We start from the raw sequence: 23,076 nt of genomic DNA, 5'->3' as shown, positions 1-23,076 counted from the left end.
TATTTGTGATTACTTTGAAAATCCTTGTTAGTAATGTCTATCAAGCAAATCTAAGGGATTTTGCAAAAATACTATTAATTCCAATCGACCAATATGTTGGAAACATAAAAAAAATATTACAAACTCAAATCTACCTGTAAATTGTGTCTGTCTTAACGGTTATTTAAAAAACAGAATCTATCTTCCATTTAACAATAAAGCTGGCAGAAGTTGGGAAAGATTAAATAAATCTGTCTGTGGAAGATTGTTTTCATTTCTGTCAGCAAAGTTATGATTAAGTCGCTTCTTCATAAAGACAATTCACTTTTCTTTTGGCCAACAAACATTGCATACAATACAGAACCATTGCCATTCAATGTTGAGACTTTCAAGAACAGAATAAAAATACTATTTAAAAGACAAAATTGTTGCTGGTCTGCTTACAATGGGACAAACACAAATGGATTTTGAATCAAGTCATGAAAAGTACAGATACTGTGCTTTATAATACAATAAAAAAAGACAATAATTTGTCATTTTCAAACCTGATTGAGGAAGAGGTCATTAATGTAGTAGGTGAGAAAAGCTCGGAGCTGACACTGCTTGGCTTGACCCGGCCCCATATTCATCTCAATCTCCTGAATAAATCTGAGGAAAAAAGTTACGACAAACAGCTATAAGGATGAGTCCATTTGTTCAGTAAACATTGGAGAGGTTATCATGGGAAGAATCAAACAAGGGGCTGAGAACATCAACGTCACTTTGCAGCCGAGCTACAACTTGAAAGTGTTTTGGGAGATCAATCTAGATAGCTGTAAGTGTCTCTTAAGGTGTCTTTGAGCAAGGCAGTAAACCTAAATGGCTCCAGAGGAGCTGAACAGATCGTTATGGAAACCATCTAATCTGTAGGGTTGTAAAGTAGTAAATGTGTAGCAACTTGTTAAAAATAACAGAATGCACAACAGATTATAGTTAGAAAGTTATTATATAATTAAAAAACTGCAATATACTAAAGTTGCATTAAAAATTAATAATCAAAAACATCTATGGTCTATAAAGAGTCTTCTTTCTATATTCTCCTCAAGCACTGGTGTCTGCTTGTATCAGATAGGGTCAGACAGTTATGTATGGGTTTGCAGAGGCACATACGCACATCATTTATCAGTGGATCACTGGTCACTGGCCTTGTCTCACACACACCACAGGGCAATCCATGCAAGAGTAAGTGCCTTCTCAAGCGCTCAGTCCGTATAAGCGCACAAATAAATCAAACCTCTAACAAAAGAATTCTTTAACCTGGGAGACACTTAATATACGATATAAACTTCCAAAGAGAAACATTTCATGGAGTATTGAAGGAAAAGGTTTTTCTGTAACAAATCGTGCAAAACTGATGGCAGAAAATCGACTTTGCATTGGACAAAAGCCACAAATGGGAATTTATTTGTAAATGTGGTTATACTAAAAGTTGCAGAGCAAGCAAAAAAAAAGGTCTATATGGTCAAAATAAGAATAGACTGGAGCAGATGGATGACTGACTAAATACAGTTGCAAAAAATTAAAATAAAAAATCCAAACTTCTGGATCACACTACTAAACATCTGTACCCAATTAGTCAGCAAAAGCAGAGGCAGTGTGTTTCACAGTGTGTGCATCCTAGTGTGTCTGAGTAAAAGACAAAAGTGAGCAAGGAGCCTAAACCCATTCTAAATCCTTCATTGATTCCCACTGAAACTGTACCACAACAGAAAGTTAAGTAGGAAAAACTCTTCTGCGGCCTCATTAAAAACGCCAAGCTTGCCAAACCATAGTAGCAACCTACAGCGTTCGTATGAAAGAAACACAGTAAAGATGGTATTTTAGGGAGGACAAAAAAAATATTCTTGACAACTTCCTTTTCTCGAAATCAATGTAAGATAAAAAGTTGCTTAGTATAATGTATGTTATGTTGTTCTAAAATCTATTGCTTGCTGTCATTATTGTCATTGTTTCAATACAAGTGTCAAAATGATGGATCTTTAAGTTACTTTGTGAACACAGATGGATTTTTGTAGGCATGGGCGATAACGTTTGAGTAATGTTGCAGCGATGGAGCAGTAAAATGGCTTTGTCTATCCAGAATGCCATCTGCTGTGAGGAACAAGACTCTTTCTTCTGTGTACTGAGTCCGCAGGGTGATGCAGGAGAGTTTAGAATGGCTAACTAGGCTAAAAACACTGCTGGGGCCCATCGCGTTTAGATAGCTCCAAAAGTGCATGTAAGCACATTTACAGTTTTAGTAAAGAAAAACGGGATTGAAACATTTACACTATAATACTAAAAGATACACTAAAAGTAGACATTTGTTTTTATTAATCCTTCATTTTTGTTGAACATGTTCACTGCATTACCCAATGACAAAATCAAGGCCGTGTCACAGAGCCACTACGTACATTTTGAACATGTTGCAAGGATAAAAATTGGTTATACATTAATATTAATTAATATTAATACATTAATTTCACGTTCCATTTTCACAGGTGTATCACGAATGTACCATGTAAAAATGCCGGAAGAAGTACGAATAAACCACGCAAAGAACAAAATCTGGTCAAATCTGGTCCAAAATGTTTGTGTCAATTACGTAATTTTAACGAGATATGTGCTCTGTATACGTGATAAATTTGTCATACATCGGTGGTACATGACAGGCGAAACGGTCGTGGAAAGCCACAAATTTGCGTATGCATCTAACAAAAATCACACACAATTGCGTAACATTTAGATAATAATTATGTATAAACTACGTAAAAAATACGTCAAATGCGTAATTCTCAAGCGAACAAATTTGTTGAACAGCTCAAAACAGATTTCATGTAAAGAGCCGACAGCCGAAACCCTCTTTGACCTACCTTCGTAATGCATAAAAGAATAGGAAAGTAGGGTTTTAGAGGACAATAAATGGGACTAAGAATTTTTGACACAAAAATATGTATTTTCAGAAATCTTTAACATCCAAACAAAGAGCAGAATGAACTTTTCTAATGACAGAGAGCCAAAGGATAAACATGTGTATCTCAAAATTGACCTAGCACTGGGAGAAACTGTGGCATTGGTTGAATACCATAAATACAAACAAGATACTGTTGGAAAAAAATATATTTGGAAGAAAATAAACTTTCTATCAAACTTTGTTAGTTTCTCTTCTTGTATTTTCTACTGTCTTTGTCTTTTTCTATATATGTGATGCAAACAAATAGATGTCTGATCACAAGCTTGCCTCTACTAAGTTCAATTCCAATTGGCTGAAGGTGAACCACATCGAGGGATGTATGTTTTGTTATGATGACCCTTTTTTTGACAGCCCCGCAAACAATGCCTGAATAAAATACTGTAATTTGACACACTTTATTTTAACGACAGAACAAAACAGTCTAAAATATCCAAAGTACCAGATCGTAAGGTCTGAAGTGGTTATGTCAAAGGCATTTTGTTTTTTTTGCTTAACATAAAGTTTCAGTATTTTCATTTACAGTTTAGAACATATAATGAATTCTAAATATCTAGATCTTATCCATGTACTGGAATTAAATTTATTGTTTATACACATTTTAAATAAGAGGTAACAAAATCACAATAAATTCCAAAAGTTGTGCTCCATCACCCTTTTTTTCACCCGATTACAAACACCCCATGTTTAAGGACCCTAAAATTACTGCGAGATGTAACAAGAGGCCATAATAGAAGTTGTTAATAATAAAGAGGGAATAACTGTTGGATCACTAAAAGGACACCACAGCAGGGAGCTTTAGTGATGCCATTTAATTTATTAATTTCAATAAACAGCACCACTGATCTCAGTAATGATCAGGGCAAAGGATTTCAGGTTGCATTACAACCCAATGTTGTACGGGACATGGCTAATCAAAAGATTTAAGTAAGGTAAAACGATCACAGTTGGGAAATTTGCAAACCAATAACTACTAGTGTCAAAAAAAGGAAATAATGCTTTATTGATGTAAAAAGACGTTAAAATTAGTGCTATCAACCAATTCGATTTTTGAGCAATTAGCAGGAGGAGGAGATGAGACACGAGGAGATGACACCGGAGGATTTGAACGATTTGGACTAATTTTTCCTTCATCATCTGGACCAAAACAAGCGGTAAGAGACAAACTTTTCCTCTGAAACAATGGTTTGTCCTTCTTTCCTCTGCTGCTGCAGAGCGAGGTCAGTGCAAGTGCTGTAGCCGTTATCATGACAAGGCATCATACTGTGCATCAAATACAGGTTTTCCCCCGCTTATTCACAGTTTAAAATTCGCTGTTTCACCTAAAAAATTACAAGATTACAGTACTAATAAGTAATTTACTGTTTCTTTTTTTTGTGAATGACTATAGTAAAAGCAGGATCATGCCATTCTAGGTGTCCGTTCTCAGAAATGAATGGACTTCTCGAGTATAACTGTCTGATACAATCAAGCCTCCGCTTTGTCCTTTATATTATTAAAAAAAAACACCTCGTCAGGAATTATCTCTTATAAACTAGACAATGATAATTATAGATTAAAATTGGGATTAATGTCATTTAAAAAAAAAGCATTTTAATTTATCTGTAATTAATTAACAGCGATTAACGTGATAAATTGACACACCTAGTTTAGAAATAAACATTTTGTAGATGTTTCATGATCTGTCTGAGGAATAGAGCTAAAATAAGCAGCTACCGTTACACACAGAGCCAAATTCCTACTTTTGCTATTCCAAAAATTGCAATAATTAGGGTTTTTTTCAAATTAAATTTGTTAAAAGCAAAAGTGGAATAGATTGAGTAAAACAGTTTGAATATACAGTGGTAAAAAAAACATGAAAACAGGATCTTGCATTGCAGCATCACTGCTTTTTAAAATTAAGCCTTTTGGTAGCAACGCCTGATGAACACCTTCAACAGTATGGACGCTAGCAATTATCTTGTCATTAGAAAGCATGTCAGAGCTTCAGGTCTGAAGCTATAACTGTGGATGTCACAGAAGGAAAAAGAAAACAGGAAAAACGTACAGACATGCTGTGTTCATGGCAACACTGATAAGATGAGTAAACTGACTGTAACCTTTCAAAAGATTGCACGAGGCATATCCAGCCAAAGTTTGATATTTTTATCACAGCAAAAACATGTGGGATCAAAGAAAGAATAAGAGGTATTTTTGCAAAAGTTTCAAATTAATTCCCTGCTGAAAAGAAAACCAAAGGTAATACATGCTTCTTTGAACAGAAAGAATAGGGATGCCATCATCCTTTCTGTCTGCAGCCGCAAAGTAATGATGCTGAAAAAGAAATGGGATAAAGACAAAGACTAAAGAAAGACAGCCTAGTAAGAATGTGCCAAGATCGATGAGGCTCTCAGCATTTTTAAATCTCCCAGAATTCCCCTCAGGCACGAACCGATCAGCTACGATGAATTCTGATTTTGCCGCCCACAGAGGAAGGCTTGTTCTGTCACACACCAAGGACAGGACAAACTGCACTACAGCAATGGAGAGACACGGAGTGGGGTGGTGTGCAGCCACATGTTTGTGCATACCTGCAGGTGAGGAACCTATCAAATCTATCTGTTTTTTTCTCACACACACACATCCCACCACAGGTCAATACAGGATATCAATATGTCACAATAAGACAAGTGAAAGCTTTTATCTGTAATGTTTTCTCACGCTACAACCTTCCACTGCAGTGTTTGGAAAATTGACCTTTTCAGCACAACATATAATACTGCTTTTATTACAAAGAACAAATGAGGAAAAGTATTTGGCTATAGGCCAGTACACTGTTTTAAATTAACTATTCATTTTTCTTTATACATTAAAAATAATTGAGGCATACATGCACCTTTTACAGTAAGGAATCAACACATTTCCAAAAACTTGAACGATTAGTTCCTGTTTTAATCTTGAACACAGTTTATACTCAGACATTTTAAAATATATATCATTTTCAGTGCACTGAACAAACAATTACTACGACCACCACCAGATGGCAGTGCCTCAGCTTTCTCTACCAGCTCAGGTTGCATGACCAGTTGATAGAGGACAATCATAAACAGGTTGGAACAAGAATTAAGATTCCAGTTGGTATGCGCCATCTGCAGCCTGTACGGGATTTTCTACATGGGTGTGTAGGGGAGTGAAGAAGACAAAGAGGAAAACACGAAAGAGAAGCAGCAATACTTTGTGTGTGTGTGACAATACGGTGTGTTTTCATCAGTCCCTGATGAAATGCATATGGTCCTCCCACACAACGCCCACGCCTCTGTCAGGCTCCCTGCTGTTTTCTACTCTGTTCTTGCTAACTGATGCTGCATTGCATGCGCTCAAGGCTTTTGTTGTGCTTACGTGCTTTTTTTTTTTTTTTTTTTTGTGAGGGTACTACATACATTTGCGCAGGGATTGGTGTGGGGGCTTGAGGAAGTGTTGTAAGCGAAAACAAAGGAGGAAGACAGCAAAATGAAAATGCATGATGGAAACTGAATGAGTGTGTCTACATGCTTGGGTTCGAAGTGAAAGAAGTGGACTGCAATGGCAATTTTTTGAACTGAATGTAATTTAAATAATTTATAAGACAGGTTGATTTCCTTGCATCCCTAACTAGAAAGCCTTTGTTTAGAACATATTCGATTCATATAATGTATGAGCTCAAACATTGGTGTTGATTATTTCTCATGATTGTTTTTAATTGACCCTGCCACAAAATGAAAAAAAAAGAGCCGTTTTAAACAAGAAAAAAAGATTTCAACTCCAAACCTCCACAATCAGAAGTTCCCTTAGTTACTGAATGCCATTGACAGAGCTGTTGTTGTGCAACACTTAGTATGAGCATCCACATTACATTTGTCTCACGCCACTTTCTTTTTGTTTTTAGAAAATCCCAGCATTTTCCTCTGCTCGTTCCCAATGAACGTTTTTCCGTATCCACATGTGGTTGAAGAGAGAGAAATGCTGCACCTGGTGTCATTTGATGAGCTTCCTGCTTCAATTCCTCGTCCCCTCACGAGAGCCCCTTGGTTAAAAATGCCTAAACTTTCGAACAAGTGTTTTAGAAACTTTTAGGCTAACATCTCAAGTGGGTAAAACTGACCGCCCCTAATGAGCAAAATGGAAGGAGAGCACTTCTACATGTCTCAAAGGCAAGTAAGTATCAACACAAACCAGCCAACTGAAAGGGTAAATTGACCATAAGGGGCTCATGACCCCCTGTTAATATGAACATGGAGTTCATTTCTATGAAACTACTGCTGCTCTGCAGAAGCAATGTCCTAAAAAAAACACCATTTTCTTTTGGCTTTTTTTTTGTCTAAGAACTGCACAATCATTATTAAAAGACCACTGGAAACACTTTTAAAATAGATCAAAAAAGGATCGTAGTGGGTTTTTAAAATAGGATTCTGGAAAATATTCCCCCAAAACATATGTGTTGGGGATTCCAGTATTTTTGAAATGTCAAAGACTATTGACATCCCACACTGCACTGTAAGTTTCCACTTGATGAAGAAATTGCTGACCTCCGTAAATTGCTTATCGATTTTTTTCCCCTTTCCTCTCCAATCAAAGTGTATCGGGGTGGCTTGGCAGGGTTAGAGAGCCACAATCTAACGGTCATTACAACTAAGATCTATGCACTTTTGTTTGTCCGTGTGGAAGAACCTTGCCGAAGGGCAGGCAGGGAAAGAAGCACATGGCCAATTAGGTCAAAAAGATCCTATAGCTGCAAGAGAGGGAATTTGCCAAACACCTGACTAACACCTTGGGAAGCAGAATCTCACAGTTTTTGTGTGCAGCGCCGAATGGGCAGGAACAGAATGTTACCGCTGTGTCACTGTGAAGTACTGGACAAAAAGATTGAACAACAACCAGTTTTAAATAAAAATGAGACACAATTAGGATAAAACTGAGATGTCTGGAAAAGTTTTCACTTGCAATGAAGTTCAGACTGCAATCTCACGTGTATTGCTTCAGTTGACATTTATACCTCTGCACTCTTTTTTTGGGGTATTTTTTATCAATATATGCACATGCCACTGAGTGTGTGTGTGCGTCAGTGCATGCGCGCGCTGGATTGTCGCAGTGTGGTGCAGACCAATTAAAAGAGGGAGATTGATGACCGCGGGCTCTGAGAGGGAGAAGCAGCAGTAGCAGCAGACAGCCGTTTCCTGCAGACAACAGGAAATATGAAGGCCTTGTTTAGCTGACTCTGCCAACGCCAACAACACCACAGAGCTTCAGAGACAAATCACCACCTTACAGCCACGTTGGCCTGCTCCTCCATCTCAAGTCAGCCAACTTTCCCACCATTCATCTCCTTATTTTCTACTAATTCCATAAAAGATTGGGACTTTTAAGTCGTTCCAGGGGAGAGCACTGAAATCAAGGGGCATTCAGTTCAAAGTTTGTCGAGACCTAAACCTATCTATCTAGTCAGGGTAGGATTAGGTTTTGCTTCACAATTTGATTTAAATCACATTTCATCAGAATTTGATCGAATATTGATTTCTTTGAAATCCATTGTTTGTTTCATTAACCCATAGAGCACTAGATTCAAGATTCAAGGTTTTATCGCCGGGGGATTTTCATCCTAGCTAAACTATTTACATACATTTCAATATGTCGTGTTAAGGAGTCTGTGCCTTCACCAGAGAAGCCTCACATGTCTCAGGAACGGGTGGACCAAAGACCAAGTTTCTAGTATCATTTTATTATTTTTTAGGAATTTTTTTGTTCTCAAATTCCTAATTTTTTTAGTTTTTTTTTAGCATGTTTATGCCCAGAAATGTTGCAATTATAAGGCGGAGCAAATATATGCAGATGATATTAGTGTCCACCTTTTTTCTTTTGTTCTATCTGCTGTGTGTTCTGAACTCCCCAGGAAAATGGACTCCACCATGAAAAGTCACAATGCCTTAAAGACAGCCGCAGACCTGGAATAAATCTGCCGTCCTTCAGGGGCAGCATTTCAGCAACCCTCCCGTGTTTATTCATTTGCTATCCAGCGAATAGAGGAGGTCTGTGAGATGTGAGGAGGGATCCAGCTCTCTCACCAGTTACTCTAAGCCATTAACACCACAGAGAGGCAAAGATGCCTGAATGGCACAATGGGAGGCTAGTGGGCTACTAAATTACTGCTTTTGTGCACACTGTACAATATGAGTCAATACAGGCAAAGAAGCAGGTGATGGCTCTGTATATGGTCTGGGGTTTAAGGGCCCGAAGACCCCCCCAAATGCTTATTTTCTTGATTACAACCAATTGCTCGGTTCGGACACAAGTCATTTTCTAGTCAGAAGGCCAGGTGTAGACAAAAAATGTATTAGTTCTGATTGTACTCTGCTAGGTGCTTAAGTATGGTAAGTGTTCCCCTGCTGCTTATAAAACAAGTCTTATTAACAAGCAGAGCTGTAAGTGGCCTCCCACAGGGAAAAGCCCCTGCTTATTAAAGACAGCAAGGAAGTTAAAAAAAAAGGGGGAGAAAGATGATTAGGCAGAATAGAGTTAACACCAATTCATTACAACTAAAGTTATCATTAAATCACATGAATCTATAAACTGAATCTATTCTGACTAAAGTTTGAGGGCAGAACTGAAGAAGCAAAACTGGAGTTGAAAGGTTAAAAGCAAGAAAAGAAAAAAAAAATACTCCAAGCTTTGGCTGTTGTTTGCCTTTTTAATGAGAGATCACTTTCATTTATTCAAAAGTTCAAAGAAATCAGGACTGAAAGCTTTAGATCTCATTAACAGTACTGTCCAAACAATGATTCAGTCGTCTTGACACTGGAGACAGAGACAGAGAAAAGAATTATAATGCAGGCCAATGCATTGGCTCCTGGATATGGAAAAGCAGGCATCTGAGCGAGTGCTGCATATGTGAAGAAAGTCGCCACACAACTCAAAAATTGTATGTAGAATTAAAAAAAAAAAAAAATCATCTTTGCTCCACTTTACACTGCCACAAGCAAATACAGCAGTTTTTTTTCTAATTATGGTTGATAATATAAACCTCTGTGCCACTGAAGGACACTTATGGTTCAGTGAATGACTCAGCAAGCCTGAAATGGCAACGATTCCTGTGAGAGCAAAGTGTTAGGCCATTTTCAATTCGCGTGAAAAGCACTGAAAAAAAACACTTAACCTGGACACAACACACCATAGACTGGCTGCTAGGATGAACATGAGTCAAAGTTGGCCCAGTGGGGGTGGAAAGTTGCCCAGAAGAAAGTAAGAAGTTGGAGGTCAAAAGCATTTTTGAAAATAGCAACGGTTGCAATTTTAACCCAAGAAGAAAACTCAAAGGATAAACTATATAAAGGGGGGGGGGGTATTTCATATCTGGTCTTTAGGTTATTCAGACCAGTTCCAAAAAATGTGAATATCGTGGAAAAGTTTATTTCCATAATTCCTTTCAAAAAATGAAACTGTCTTAGAATACAGATTCAGGGCCCACTGTTTAATTGATTTCAAGTATTTATTTGTTTGTTTTACATAAATTTGAGTTCCAGCTCATAAAACCCATGAAAACAGGATTTCAGGGAAATAAAATTTAAAATCTCAACAAATGTTGCAGAACGTGAATGTTTTAAACTCAGTTTTACCAACTAATTATCTACTTAACCCAGAGCACCTTCACAGGTTCCCCAGATGTCATTGAATTGGTTCAGTTCGGTTAAATATTGGAAAGACTTCAGACTCAATAACTAGCCAGAAGACCATCATTGATCCCATCTATAGTCTGGGTAAGCCATAAAAGTTCATAGCTAAGGAGGCTGGCAGCTCAACATATATACATATATATACACACATATATATGTATACATATATGTACACACATATATATACATATATGTACACATATATATATATATACATATATGTATACATATATGTACACACATATATATATGTATACATATATGTACACACATATATATATATATATATATATATATATATGTACACACACATATATATACATATATATACATATATGTACACATATATATATACATATATGTACATGTATATATATATATATATATATATATATATATATATATATATATATATATATATATATATATATATATATATATATATATATATATATATATATATATATATATATATACACACACATACACGCATATAAAACAGTAAAAAAACAACAACATACACGTACACCGTATACTGACACCACAACGACAGACATCTCAGGATTGATGAATTCTGTCAGCATGTAGGTGAGCAGTTTCAGTGAACATTTCAGTTAGTAAAAGCAGATACTTTACAATATTTATCCCCTCGTCTTGTAACTATGTGGTCTTTTCCTCCCTAATCTCCAAGCCTTAATCTTCCTCCTCCTTTCCTCGCGTGTCATCTCCGGTCTCTTATCCCTAGTAACACCACTTTCCCCTCTGCCTTCTATTTCTCTCTTGCCTCCTCTCCTCTAATTCCCTTGCCTCTTTCTATTTTTACTTCTCCTTTTCCGTTATCTCTGTGGCACCATTTCAATGCATCGACCCCTTCCTTTTCCACACATTTCCTCCATCTTTCTTTTTTTCCCTCCTCCTCTTGTGGTCTTCAATTCCATTTAAAGCTTTATGTTGGGACTTTCCATCCTGTGGCATCCAGGTAGTAAATTGAAATGGTTCTGGTGGCTCCATTGAAGCCTGATTGAACTTAAAAAGAGAAAAAGCCATAAAGAGAACTGCTGCTGAGAGATCTGTAATACACTGAAGGGCTTTCCAACCTGTGACAGTGTTGACAGAAGGATGGAAATGAGAGGAGGGGGTGTGGGAGGGGAGAATGGGTGGCAAGAAAGGAAAAGAGGGAGAAGAGAAGGCACAAGGACGCAATGACAACAAACTGCAGAAATATGAGAATTAAATAGGGATTAAAAAAAAACCGAAGAAGGACAAAAAAGTCAGATAAAGTAGAAAAACATGTAGTCTGAGAAGGTATGAAACTCCCAACCATACAACCATAACCAGCCTATTACCCATCACAAGCAAGCAGATGGACAGAAACACAAAAAGCCTCACGAACGTGTACCCCTTGTTAGTGACACCTCACAGAAAATGCCTCAATCACAGTTTGCATGGCCTGGAGGGAACAAGGTGACAGGTCTCATATTGAAGACGGCCAACAAAATGCAATTCTAGGAAGTCAGCTTGAGGGCTGTGTGTCTGTCATACCTACAGCTCTGATAACACTCCCACACATCACATTACAGTGTCGAAACAGCCAGCTCCCGGCACATAAGGGCATCTGCAAAATGAAAGTGGCAATACACCCAAATGAACACACCCACGTCAAACATATACATTACTGGCAGGGGACATATGAAGTTATGGGTTAAATTATTCATTGATCCTTTCGTAGCCTTTTCCAGGTTGCTTTCTGTAGAGTCATGTCTTGTGCCGTGTGTGAGTGTGTGTCCACCTGAAAGGGGCTCTCTGGGGAAAGAGAAAGGAGGCGTGGAGACAACCTTGAGCTGGGGCTGACCTTTAACTTTGAGTGTTTCACTTTAAAAAAGTGACAGGTGTGTGAGAAATGTGTGCGTGTGCTGAGCTTTTATGCACACAACCATCTGGGTAAACAGAAAGTCTATCTATGAAATATTTCAGGTATCAAGAGGACCAAAGGGCACTGAATGAGGGGGAGGAATGAAGACGAAGAGAAAAGATTCCCTGTTGGGTAAAATCCAGAGCAGATCACTGGGTTTTAAATTACCAAACAGGATAATTTTAATTAATATTGATTTTTAAATACTATGCATTGTATTAGTTGACATAATCCAATTAACGGAAAAAAGCACACAACAAAGGTTGAGTTCTAATAGACAATGCAAAAAAATCTCAATGCTTTTAGTTTAATAACCATGTGAGCCATACACTGGCAGCCTGAGCTGGATTTGGTAATTTGATGGTTATTATCTGACACTGAAATACGATCACTTTAATGCAAACCCTTTGAAGAGAAGTAAAATATAGGTAAATGGTTGGATAACAATGGCACCGGCATTTTTTTCTGGTTTTAACCAACAAAAATTTTAATTTGTCTCTACTTTAGAAGAAACAATGGTTTAAAGACATCAACCACTTGAATATTTATTAAAACTTCAATTTTTATTTGGCTTTAGTACATGTTTTTCATTCTATTAATATCGCGTAAAAGGGTAGACAAAATTCAGTTTGTAATGTCTTCAAAAAAATAAAATCAAACAAAATAAGTACAGTATTTTTACTTTTCTTTTTCTCTCTGTGCTAGAAGAAAAGCTAGAAACATTTTTTATCATTTTCCTTTTTCATAATCAGCTCTGGGGTGACTTATTAAATTGAAATAATCTCTGGTAAACTTCCACAAAAGTGCTTGGACCAAAAATGTGCAGGTTATTTCAGGGATGAAGGGTTGCCAGGCTGCTGGTAATAAAGGAATGCTCAGTAAACCCCACTTCAGTCCAGCGGCTCCATAGAAATTTGTCTTTTATTGCACTCATAAGAGCTTTCGATTCAAACACACAAAACTTCCAGTGAAAAGAAGTTCTTTGACTTCAGGCTCAATAAAAAGAAAGCTAAAGACAGAATTGGTTGTTTGCTTCTCAGACAGTCCAACCATTTCTGGAAGAATTATAAAAAATGATTTTCTTGATTTTGATTACCGTTAGTTATGAATGATTTTATCAGTGAATTTATATCATTTATTTAATGTGTTGTATATATAGAATAAAAGTTTAAGATCTGTTGTTGCACAAAAGGCAATAACATTTATATGTAAGGATTTTTAAAATTGTAGACTGATTGAGGTGACTTTAATTTTAACATTTAGTTGACCCTTCCACAATTATTTGTTCAAAAGTACTAATGACTGGAGATTCGGGTCTGAGGGATAACAGCAATATCTATTCTTTCATAAAGGGAGTCCAGGGAAAACAGTTATTGAGTCAGTGGGAGCAGCCATGGCTCTTATTTGGCAGAAATATCTTGCAACTAATCTTATTTAGCTTCTGCTCTGGACTGCCATCCGTCTAGGAACAAAATAAAAAGTTCTACCACCATGGAATAGTCAAAGAAACGGAAAATATTCAACCATGTGTTAAACCCCTGAACGAGACAGGGCTGTGAGTTTTAGGACAACAATGGAGACTTTCGCAGTTGACTTTTTTGTTGCTTCTTTATTCATTTTAAAATAAAATTCTAAAGTAAGTCATAAGAATTCTCAAGCTGATACTATTGGACTATCAAAAGAGGCAGGAGTCTTCAGAGAAAGGTGGACAGTGTGGAGCTCTTTGTTGCATTTACTGTAAGTCAATGTTTGTTTGTCTTAATCTAAATACCCCCCGCCCTTGCTTGTTGTTATCATGATTCTTTTGTCATATTTATGCTGTCTTTTTAAAAAATAGCCATCTTAAGTCTGCCTAAGAAAGGCTGCACAGTGTTGTAGTGGGTTAACAATTGCCCATAACGAGGAGGCCCTGGCTCCTTTTTTGTGTTCTCCCAATGTCTGCGTGGCCCTCCAACTTCTTCCCACAGTCCAAATACATAGGCTAATTGGTGACAATTATTTTTTTAAAAGTACAGTTGTCGTTGGAGACAAGGAAATAAAACACGCTCTTCAAACTACCGTCAATGTTTGACCATTTACCCCTATTAAAGCATATCCAATAGATTCTGAAGCTGAGAAAAGTAGCTTTGTGTAGACACGCAACACAAGTGTTGCCACAGAAGCAGTCGTGGTTATCTTAATTGCATAGATGGTCAAAAAATTGCGGTAATTCAATGAACATCAACACTGGTTCTAAAGCTCTAGTGTTGAAGTGTGAATGTGAGTGTGTGTGTGGTTTTCTGTCTCTGTGTGACCCTGTGATGGACTTGCGAACTGTCCAGGGTGTACTCTACTTTTGCCCTAAAGTAGCTGGGTAGGCTCCGTTATCCTGAACAGGTATAGAAAATGGATGGATAAGTAGACGTCTGCCTATAAAACTTAAGCCACTACCTTTTCATTCACATTCCTTGCAGTTTGTTTTTGCTTAGAAAAAGGTGCATGACCAAAAGAAAATGAGTCTACAACTTTTTGAGACAAATCTATGCTCGATGTGCACCTTGAGAGTTCTATGTCTTTCTAAAAACACAATAGGCCCAAGACATCTGCATCCCACTGGAATGACTAAAGGTACCAGATCAGTTATTTTGGCTGATCAGAATCAACCAAATTAAAGTATATACTTTATATAAAGTGTTAAGAATTTTTTTGAGTCTGTCGGTCTGACTCCAAGTAATGAGAAAGGAGCTAACATGCCATCTCTGCTTTTGTAATATCCGAGACCTGACAGACGTTACTCATCATTCTCACAGAGCCATCTTTTCCTGCATCGAAGGCTTTTGCCAGCCCACACCCTGGAATGCTCTCATTACTGTACCTTAGTGTGGTTGCCAAGGGAGCCAGTGTGATATTCAATACTTCAGTTAGCCATCCCTCCAACCTCATTTACACTTGACACCTGACATTTACATAATGGCCCTGCTCCATCTCCCATCTGGTGAAATACAAAGCGGAGGCGAGAAAGTTTGAGCGTGTGTACGTGCTTGTATGCTGTTGCTTGTTTGGTTGTCATGAGAAAGTCTGCCTATCAAGGCTGTGATTGAGCAAACGGATGTGTAAAGGATTGTGTCGCAGGCAGGGGTTAAATGATTCCCTTCTTAATCTAGGCTAATAAACCTGCAGAGAGTTTAGAGGGCAACTTATTTGTTAATTTGGGACGATTTGGAGAAATGGGGGAAAAAAACATGAATCTATGCATGCTAACTGGCAATAATGAGGCCCTAATCAGTGGAAATGAGATGTTAGAGTGCCAGAAAAATGTATGATAAACACAAATCTTTTGTTTTGTTGGAATGTAAGTGAGTTTTCTGCAACTGTCATGGTTTGTATGTTTCCCTGCTCCCATTCACAATCAGGTTAAACTACAATAAAAGTTCAGTTGGGACTTTGACAGGTTTTGCTTGTCCCTGTGAAGAAATGCTACATGCAAACTTTGTATTAACCTGTTTTTCTCAAATTTATTTGTTGGGACCAAGGGTGGAAACCAGGAACTGCATTCTTACTTGTTTTCCAACATACACTACTCTGGGAAATTCTATTTGGCTGGACATACCTGATCAAGGTAGCCCTAATTAAGGCAGTGATATCTGAACAATAGGCAAACACACTGATCCTTGAGGTCTGGGGTAGCTCACCGCTGATTCATTTTAGGTTAAATCAAAACAGTTAGCAAAAAACTCTACCTTTTTAAAAAAAATAACATTTTGAATTTGAATTTAATTATATAAGTATATATTGTAAGGCTTACTTTCTGTATATGAACCTTTATAGTTACGCCTGGTGCAAAACTAGCTAGAACAATCAGAAATGAAAACTAAAGGTTGCAGCATCACAGTCTGTATGAATAAAAATGAATTTTACTAATACAGAAGTCCTTATACAAGTGTTTCAAAAATTTTAAGAGAAACATATTTAACCCTTTACCCGGCAACATCCAAATAACACACACTTTTTGAAATACCCTAAATCTTCAACCGTTTTTGGGATCAACACAAATTAGCTGATTCAGACTCGGAGAAATGCAGCTTTTCATTTTGGCACAAAGGAGCTTTCCTCTGCGTCTGAATCAGCCGATTTACAGGGATTGCGTGAACACTATACAACTGTAAAGTGTTGCATTTCAGCACAAAGCTGCTTTTCTCTGTTTTAGAATCAGCTCGAATGACCTTAACGGTGTTAACGGATGAAGACTTGCGGTAGTCGAAAGACTATAAAATACTGGAGCTAAAGCTCCGGTGTTAAAAGACATCAACAGGACAAGCTTAATTTGATCAACAGATGAATGCAGTCATTGTCATCTAAAGGACACGCAAAGCCTTAAACTGTTTCAAAGACAGTACTTCTAAAGATGAATTTTTAATTGATTTCAACATGGTAATGGGCAACAAGTTGTGACAAATTATAATCCCTTAAGGAAATATTTATCCATGTCCCTCATCGTTTTCCGTCAGAAACTGGTTTAGTTCATAAAATTGAAATATTCAATCAAGCACAGCCTTGTCATTTTGTGTAGTAATTCAACAAGCATCATAAGATTTCCTCAAGGTTTTTGTCATCGGAGCAAAAATACTGTCAAATTACTATTAATCCATACAGATAAACACTCAAACATCCATAAATAGAGCTGTAGTATTTACATGCTTTGGCACACATTACAGAAATAATTCCTCTTTCTCATAACATAACAGTTTGTCACAAACACATGGGTTTATGTAGTACTCCCTCTTATAAAGAAAAACAGTATAATCCTCCCCCACCTTCTCTCGAGGCAGAGAGCTCGCGAGCTAGAGTAGAGTGAAATGTCGTACTTTGTAAATTGCATTTGAAAACCAAGAGGGAATAAATACTGGAGATAAAGACTGCTCTAATGTGCCTCAGATCCATCAGAAATCTCATATTCACACATAACAGAAATCACATTACAAGATGCCCCTAATGTCATTTCCCAAGGCTTTTCCAACAAAGTCTACTGCAAGGCTGAGACACTAACATCAAACATAATGGATTTCTGACTTTTCCCTTCACTCCTCGTCTCCCTTCTGTTGTTCATTTTCTTTTTAACGTTTACTCTGGTAGAAATCCCTTTTCAATCTTTATTGTTGTGAATGTAAGATCTGTTTTGGAAGGATATTAAGAATTTAGCCAAAGAGTTTATGTTTTTTTTTTTCACACCTTTATAACACTAACGACTTGTTTTACTTCAGAGAGATTTTTTCTTTCAGTTACTGGCAAAAAAACCCCACACATACTCAGACTAGTAAGGGTAGATTTTGAAGAAAAAAAGCTAAACTGATTTTTGTATACAAACTGATTTTTGTTTGCAACTGCAGGTTACGTTTTAATCAAAGTGAGAAAAAGCAAAGCAAAAGAGAGGGGTAAAGAGCCAGTAATTAGTTTGATTTTTCCGCTGATTTACCACTAAAATGGTTCTAAGTGTTGGTGGTTTCATCTTTTTGTTTTGTTTTTCAAAGAATACTTCACAGCTTGGGGTTAGTTACTTTGGGCTTAACGTTTTTACCAAAGTGCCCTTACCAAGGGTGCCTTTGTCTTTCTAAACTCTATTGTTTAGAATAGCCAAAAACGTCCTTTTAAAAGATAAACAATGATTTGAAAGTTGAATCACAAAAAAGCAGATAAATTATTTGTATTTCTATTGAGTGCAAAATGCTGTGATATCACAAACATCCCTATGAAAAAGAAACCAAACAAATTAGAAAGAAGCTGACAGCACAGAAACATTAACTCACTGCCTGTGTTAGCTTGTCGACTTCAGTTCAACCACACAAATGCATGCTGAGGAAAAGCACTCAAATCCCAATTATTTATTGCAAAACCCTTTCTAAACTGTCTGGATTTCTTGTTTTGCCACTTTGGCTTGCAAGTAAACTGAACGGAGGCCATCTATCTTTGCGAATAATTAAGCATCCCGAAAGATGAACCGACTTATATAACCCCCAATTAGGAAGTAAACAATCCTTTCTAAAGGGAACCGGGAGAATTTTAATGAGGTTTAATGTCTTAGCGATTGGTTGATTGGGTTTGTTTAGTGAGATACAAAGGAAAGATGAGCTGGGGATAGTTTAAAAAATAAATTCCCTCTACCTTTTTTTATCATCTTTGCTCACCGTTGCCTCATGAATATATTTTTATACTACCATAACAGAGTGGGTAAATGTGTGTTAAGATCTTTTATTCTTCATAGTGAGTGGAGGTATGCGTGTGCACATGTGCATGTATGCTTATCTAGAACCCTGTGCAACAATCACCACCACCACCCCTGCTTCAATACACACCCACACACAGGGCTTCTTCAGAAGCACAGCCCCAGACAGGGTGAGCAGATCAATCAATTACATCTCTGCTCCAGCAATCAAACAAGGTTATTATCAGGCAGCAGCTCACCGACCTGGAAAGGCCCAGCCAATCAAAGGCTGCTGTGATGTGGGGGCTGGCACTCGCTCATGTGACAGTAACACAGAGTGGCAGCTCACAGTGTCAAGGAAAAAAAAAAAGATGGAAAGAGGAAAGAAAGGCAACTGTGGCTGAAATAAAAAAAAGAAACAAAAAACACAAGAACAAAGTGTGAAGGGACAGGAACAAAAGAAAAACTGGGAATCCGCCGTCTCTGGTAATCTCTCTTCACCTTGACACTGCTCAGAGAGAAGGAGAAGGGGAGAAAGTAATGCAGCCTTGGAGCATAACAAGAGTTGAAGAATTTCAGTTTTTAATAAGCAGTTAAGAGCTGTCATGGTTTCCACCTTTGTTGGGTAGGATTATACCACAGAAAAATAGGATGTAGCAAAAAAACAGAGCACTGTTTATGAAAAACCCGGCGCTCTCTGTTCCACTGTGACTCAGTAATTCTTCTCCTGGCAGCAGTTCCCTCTGGCATTCATTCAGTGAGCATTAAGGGCATTCTGTCCTCCCACTTCTGTCTTTTCACAGCAACAGGTCTGAAGACCAGCATTAGACTTAATTAAATCATCATACACTCAGCAAAATGGAGACTTTCCATTTAATTTAATTATCATTCGGTAACACAATGTGCCACAACATACGCACACTCAAATCGCCTAAAGAAACAACTCAGTATCTTTCAAAACCAGCTAATCGGATACAATTAGACACTCAAGGAGACACAACTGACGAAGACAACATGACTATATCAACAGCTATGTGATAATAGCTTCTAAGTCTGCATGATATTTCATAAACTGAGTGCTATGAGTTTCCAAAATATGGGAAAGTAAAATATATTTCAATTAGTACTGACCTTTTCAATGCCTGTAATGCTGATATTTATGTGCAATTCAACGCATCTTTTTCCTTTAATCCGACAGGTCAGTATTTCACAGTGTGGTACTATTTTCCCCCACAAAATACTAAACCACCTGGGACTTTCTAAGCTGACTTCATAAGAAGTCTACCACTGAGCGTTCAGACAAATCAGACCCCCTTAAGCTCCGATTGACGACTGCCTGCTTCACATGAGCCTGTTGGACAGGTTGCCTGGAGAGCTCAGTCTGATTCCATTATGGAATGGATAAACGCAATCAAAGAGTTTGTTCACCTTCAGCAGCAAAAGAAACGACACCCAAACTGATGGATCTAATCATCTGGACAATATTTCAAGCCCATACTGTCCATTCCTGTGTATGTGTGCTTGGAAGACGAGAACAAGGCTGAAGCGGCACTTTAGAAAGCAATATGAAATGGACAACAGTTTGCTCTACAATGCAGTATGTTTGTAAGCTGTCCGACAAGAAAAAAGATGCAGCATGTTGTAGAGCTATTCATCTTCTAAAAAAAAAGAATTGCTTCCGTTAGTTAAATGACCTCCTCTTTTTTTAATTAGCTAGGTTTGGTTAAAGAATAAGAACTATTTTGACTATTACTATATAACAGTGGGGGCTTTATTTTTTTAGTTTTCTGTCTTTTTGCACCACTGTTTTAATGTGGCTTGAAGAGAAGTTATTTTGTTTTTTTGTGGCAAAATGAATAATCCTGAAAGATGATTTGAAAAACTTATTATATTTGGTAAGAATGAGAAAAAAGGGTCTAACTATTCAGAACATGCCCACATACTGGGAGGTTAATGACTCACCACTAGGGGGCGCTGTAGGTGTGTGTTTTAATATTTGCTACTGACAGCAATGCAGAAGAAGCAGTGTCGCTCAGTCTTATGTTGGGCTTTTCGTAATAGCTCAAAAGCGACAGAGGATGAAGGATTCAACGGATATAATGGTTTGAAGTCATTTAAAGAGTTTAGTTGACTTATTAGCATGTTCTTTATGCAATGGTTATCTGAATATTAATTGTTAATATGTTTCGCTAATATACTAGATTCCTCCTACATTTCATGAAGCTTTATGCATCAGTGTGTTACAGTGGTGAAGCGAGCAGACATTCTGTCTGTTGTTATTTACAGTACTACATTTTTATGATTTGCCTTTCGACATGAAATTTCCCTTCCAGTTGCAGTATTTTATTAAATGCATTTCTCCCAAAAGTGAGGCTTAACTATGATTTTTTTCTCTTTTCTATTATGCATTTTTGAGCTGCTGTGACTAATACTCCAGAGCAAATTATAGTCCAAAAAATACGCTAAGTGGCACCGGTTCACTGCTTATTCTTTTTAAGTCACTGAATGACAGTTCCTTTAGAAAACAAACAGACCAAAATCAACAACAACAAAACGTGATACAATAGAATGCCATTTGTTTTTTGTGTGTGAACTGCATTTCTTTTAAATGAACTCTCCCAGCTCTGTCGCAAACAACAACTCCTACTTTTTGTTTTCAATTTAGTTTTATTTATATTGCCCAATATTACAACACAGGTGTCTCATGGGGCTTCACTAATTGTACAAAACATAAAATCCATTATAAAATACAATAGCTGATTGCTAAACTAAACAGACTAAGTGTGATGTTATTTTTTATCTAACATTGAGAGCACATTACGAGCAACCTACAATTCTGAGTTTTAAAAAGAACAGAGAATGCTATTATGACGAGTGGAAGGGAGGTTCCTTCATCTAACCCTAGAGCTGTGACGGTGTGGGATTTTTGATCACCGCGGTGATATAGTAATCAAAGTATCTCAGTAATATGCCGTATGTAATGCTCTGTAAACTGACATGGTAAGTATATATCTCCTATTGAATCTACTGGCAAACCATACTGCGTGTGTTACGTGTGTGTCTAACATGAGATGGAGATTTACACACAGTGTATATTTCTTAACATAATAGCAAATGTCTAAATTGACGTTTACCCATAAAAGTGTTGTGCTCTTTGGCCATTTTCTGTTGTATGTCTGACAGAATTTGTCAGTTTAAAAAAGGTAAAGGCTGAATAAGTATAAACACCCAACCTTTCCAAAAATAATATTTGTTCTTTGGATTAGTTGGTTTTTTTTTTGTGAGATGTAGGTGGGAAGATTCCATGTGATATTTTTATATTGTCATATCTTTCTAGTGAAGGTTAAGTGAATGGCCTTGCTGATCAATATCACAAAAACTGTAATTGCAGGACTAAGAGCATTTAAATTGTGTTTTAAGAATAATGGTGCTCATTCTATGTGTAACACACTCCATGGTAGTGTGTTACACAGAGCCAACAATGGTAGAACTTGTTTGACAGCAACAACAATCAAGAAGTTTTTTTTTTCCTCTCTAAAAATAGTAAGTGAGTAATAAAATGATAAATAAATCTTTAATGTAACAACATTTTGGTAGATGAAGTTCCAGTTTCTATGTCTAACAGGTTCTGGCAAATGAACACTTGGTGTTTCATCATCTATTTATAAACCATTAGTCTTACATCTAAGGAAAATTATGTCTACATAATCCACACGTTGCACTCTTCAAAGCCTAGATATACATATTTAAATCTTTAAAATTATTCAAAATTAAAACTACCTATAAATACTCCATTCTCAATTTAACAAAAAAATTTGACCCACAAATCATATCCATGTAATAACAAGCTTAGTTGGGTCAGCTTTTCAATAGGGCAGATTTTGACATACCGGTACTTTGACAATGCTATTCAATGGTTTTGCTTTGTGTTTTGGGGGATCTTACCTCTCTACAAAATTAAAACGGGTAGAAGGCCTTTTGGACTTCATGTAAAATTTTTCTCTAGATAATTTTGTTATGGCAATCGGTCTATACTGTGAGGGCAGGCAGGTTTAAAAGAGGGACTAGGGGGAAAAAGTGCTATCTTTTGGGTTTTTGAATAAACAGCATGACCTTCACATACAGGTAAGTACTTCAGAACCAAACAAAGTCTATTCTCTAAAATTCTTTAATCAGACAAGGTGATTTTTTAGATTCATTTTTTTTCATTTTGTCTCTCATAGTTGTGGTTTACCTATAATTAAAATGACAAGCCTCTCATCTTTTTAAGTGGGAGAACGTGCACAATTGGTGGCTGACTAAATACTTTTTTGCCCCACTGTAGATGCCATTGTGT

At 37.1% G+C, this 23,076-nt stretch overlaps 1 protein-coding gene across 1 annotated transcript in view; it reads right to left on the bottom strand.

The window, feature by feature from the left end:
• exoc4 (exocyst complex component 4) overlaps positions 1-23,076 on the bottom strand; it is a 137,965-nt gene that overhangs the window by 47,998 nt on the left and 66,891 nt on the right. Inside the window, exon 12 of the mRNA XM_011491137.3 lies at positions 525-627. Within this exon, the coding sequence (XP_011489439.1) occupies positions 525-627 (103 nt within the window). The remainder of the gene's footprint in view (positions 1-524; positions 628-23,076) is intronic.

The sequence above is a fragment of the Oryzias latipes genome, chromosome 23 (assembly GCF_002234675.1).
Source record: "Oryzias latipes chromosome 23, ASM223467v1".
Lineage (NCBI taxonomy): Eukaryota > Metazoa > Chordata > Actinopteri > Beloniformes > Adrianichthyidae > Oryzias > Oryzias latipes.
This window is presented reverse-complemented; position numbering and strand designations above follow the sequence as displayed.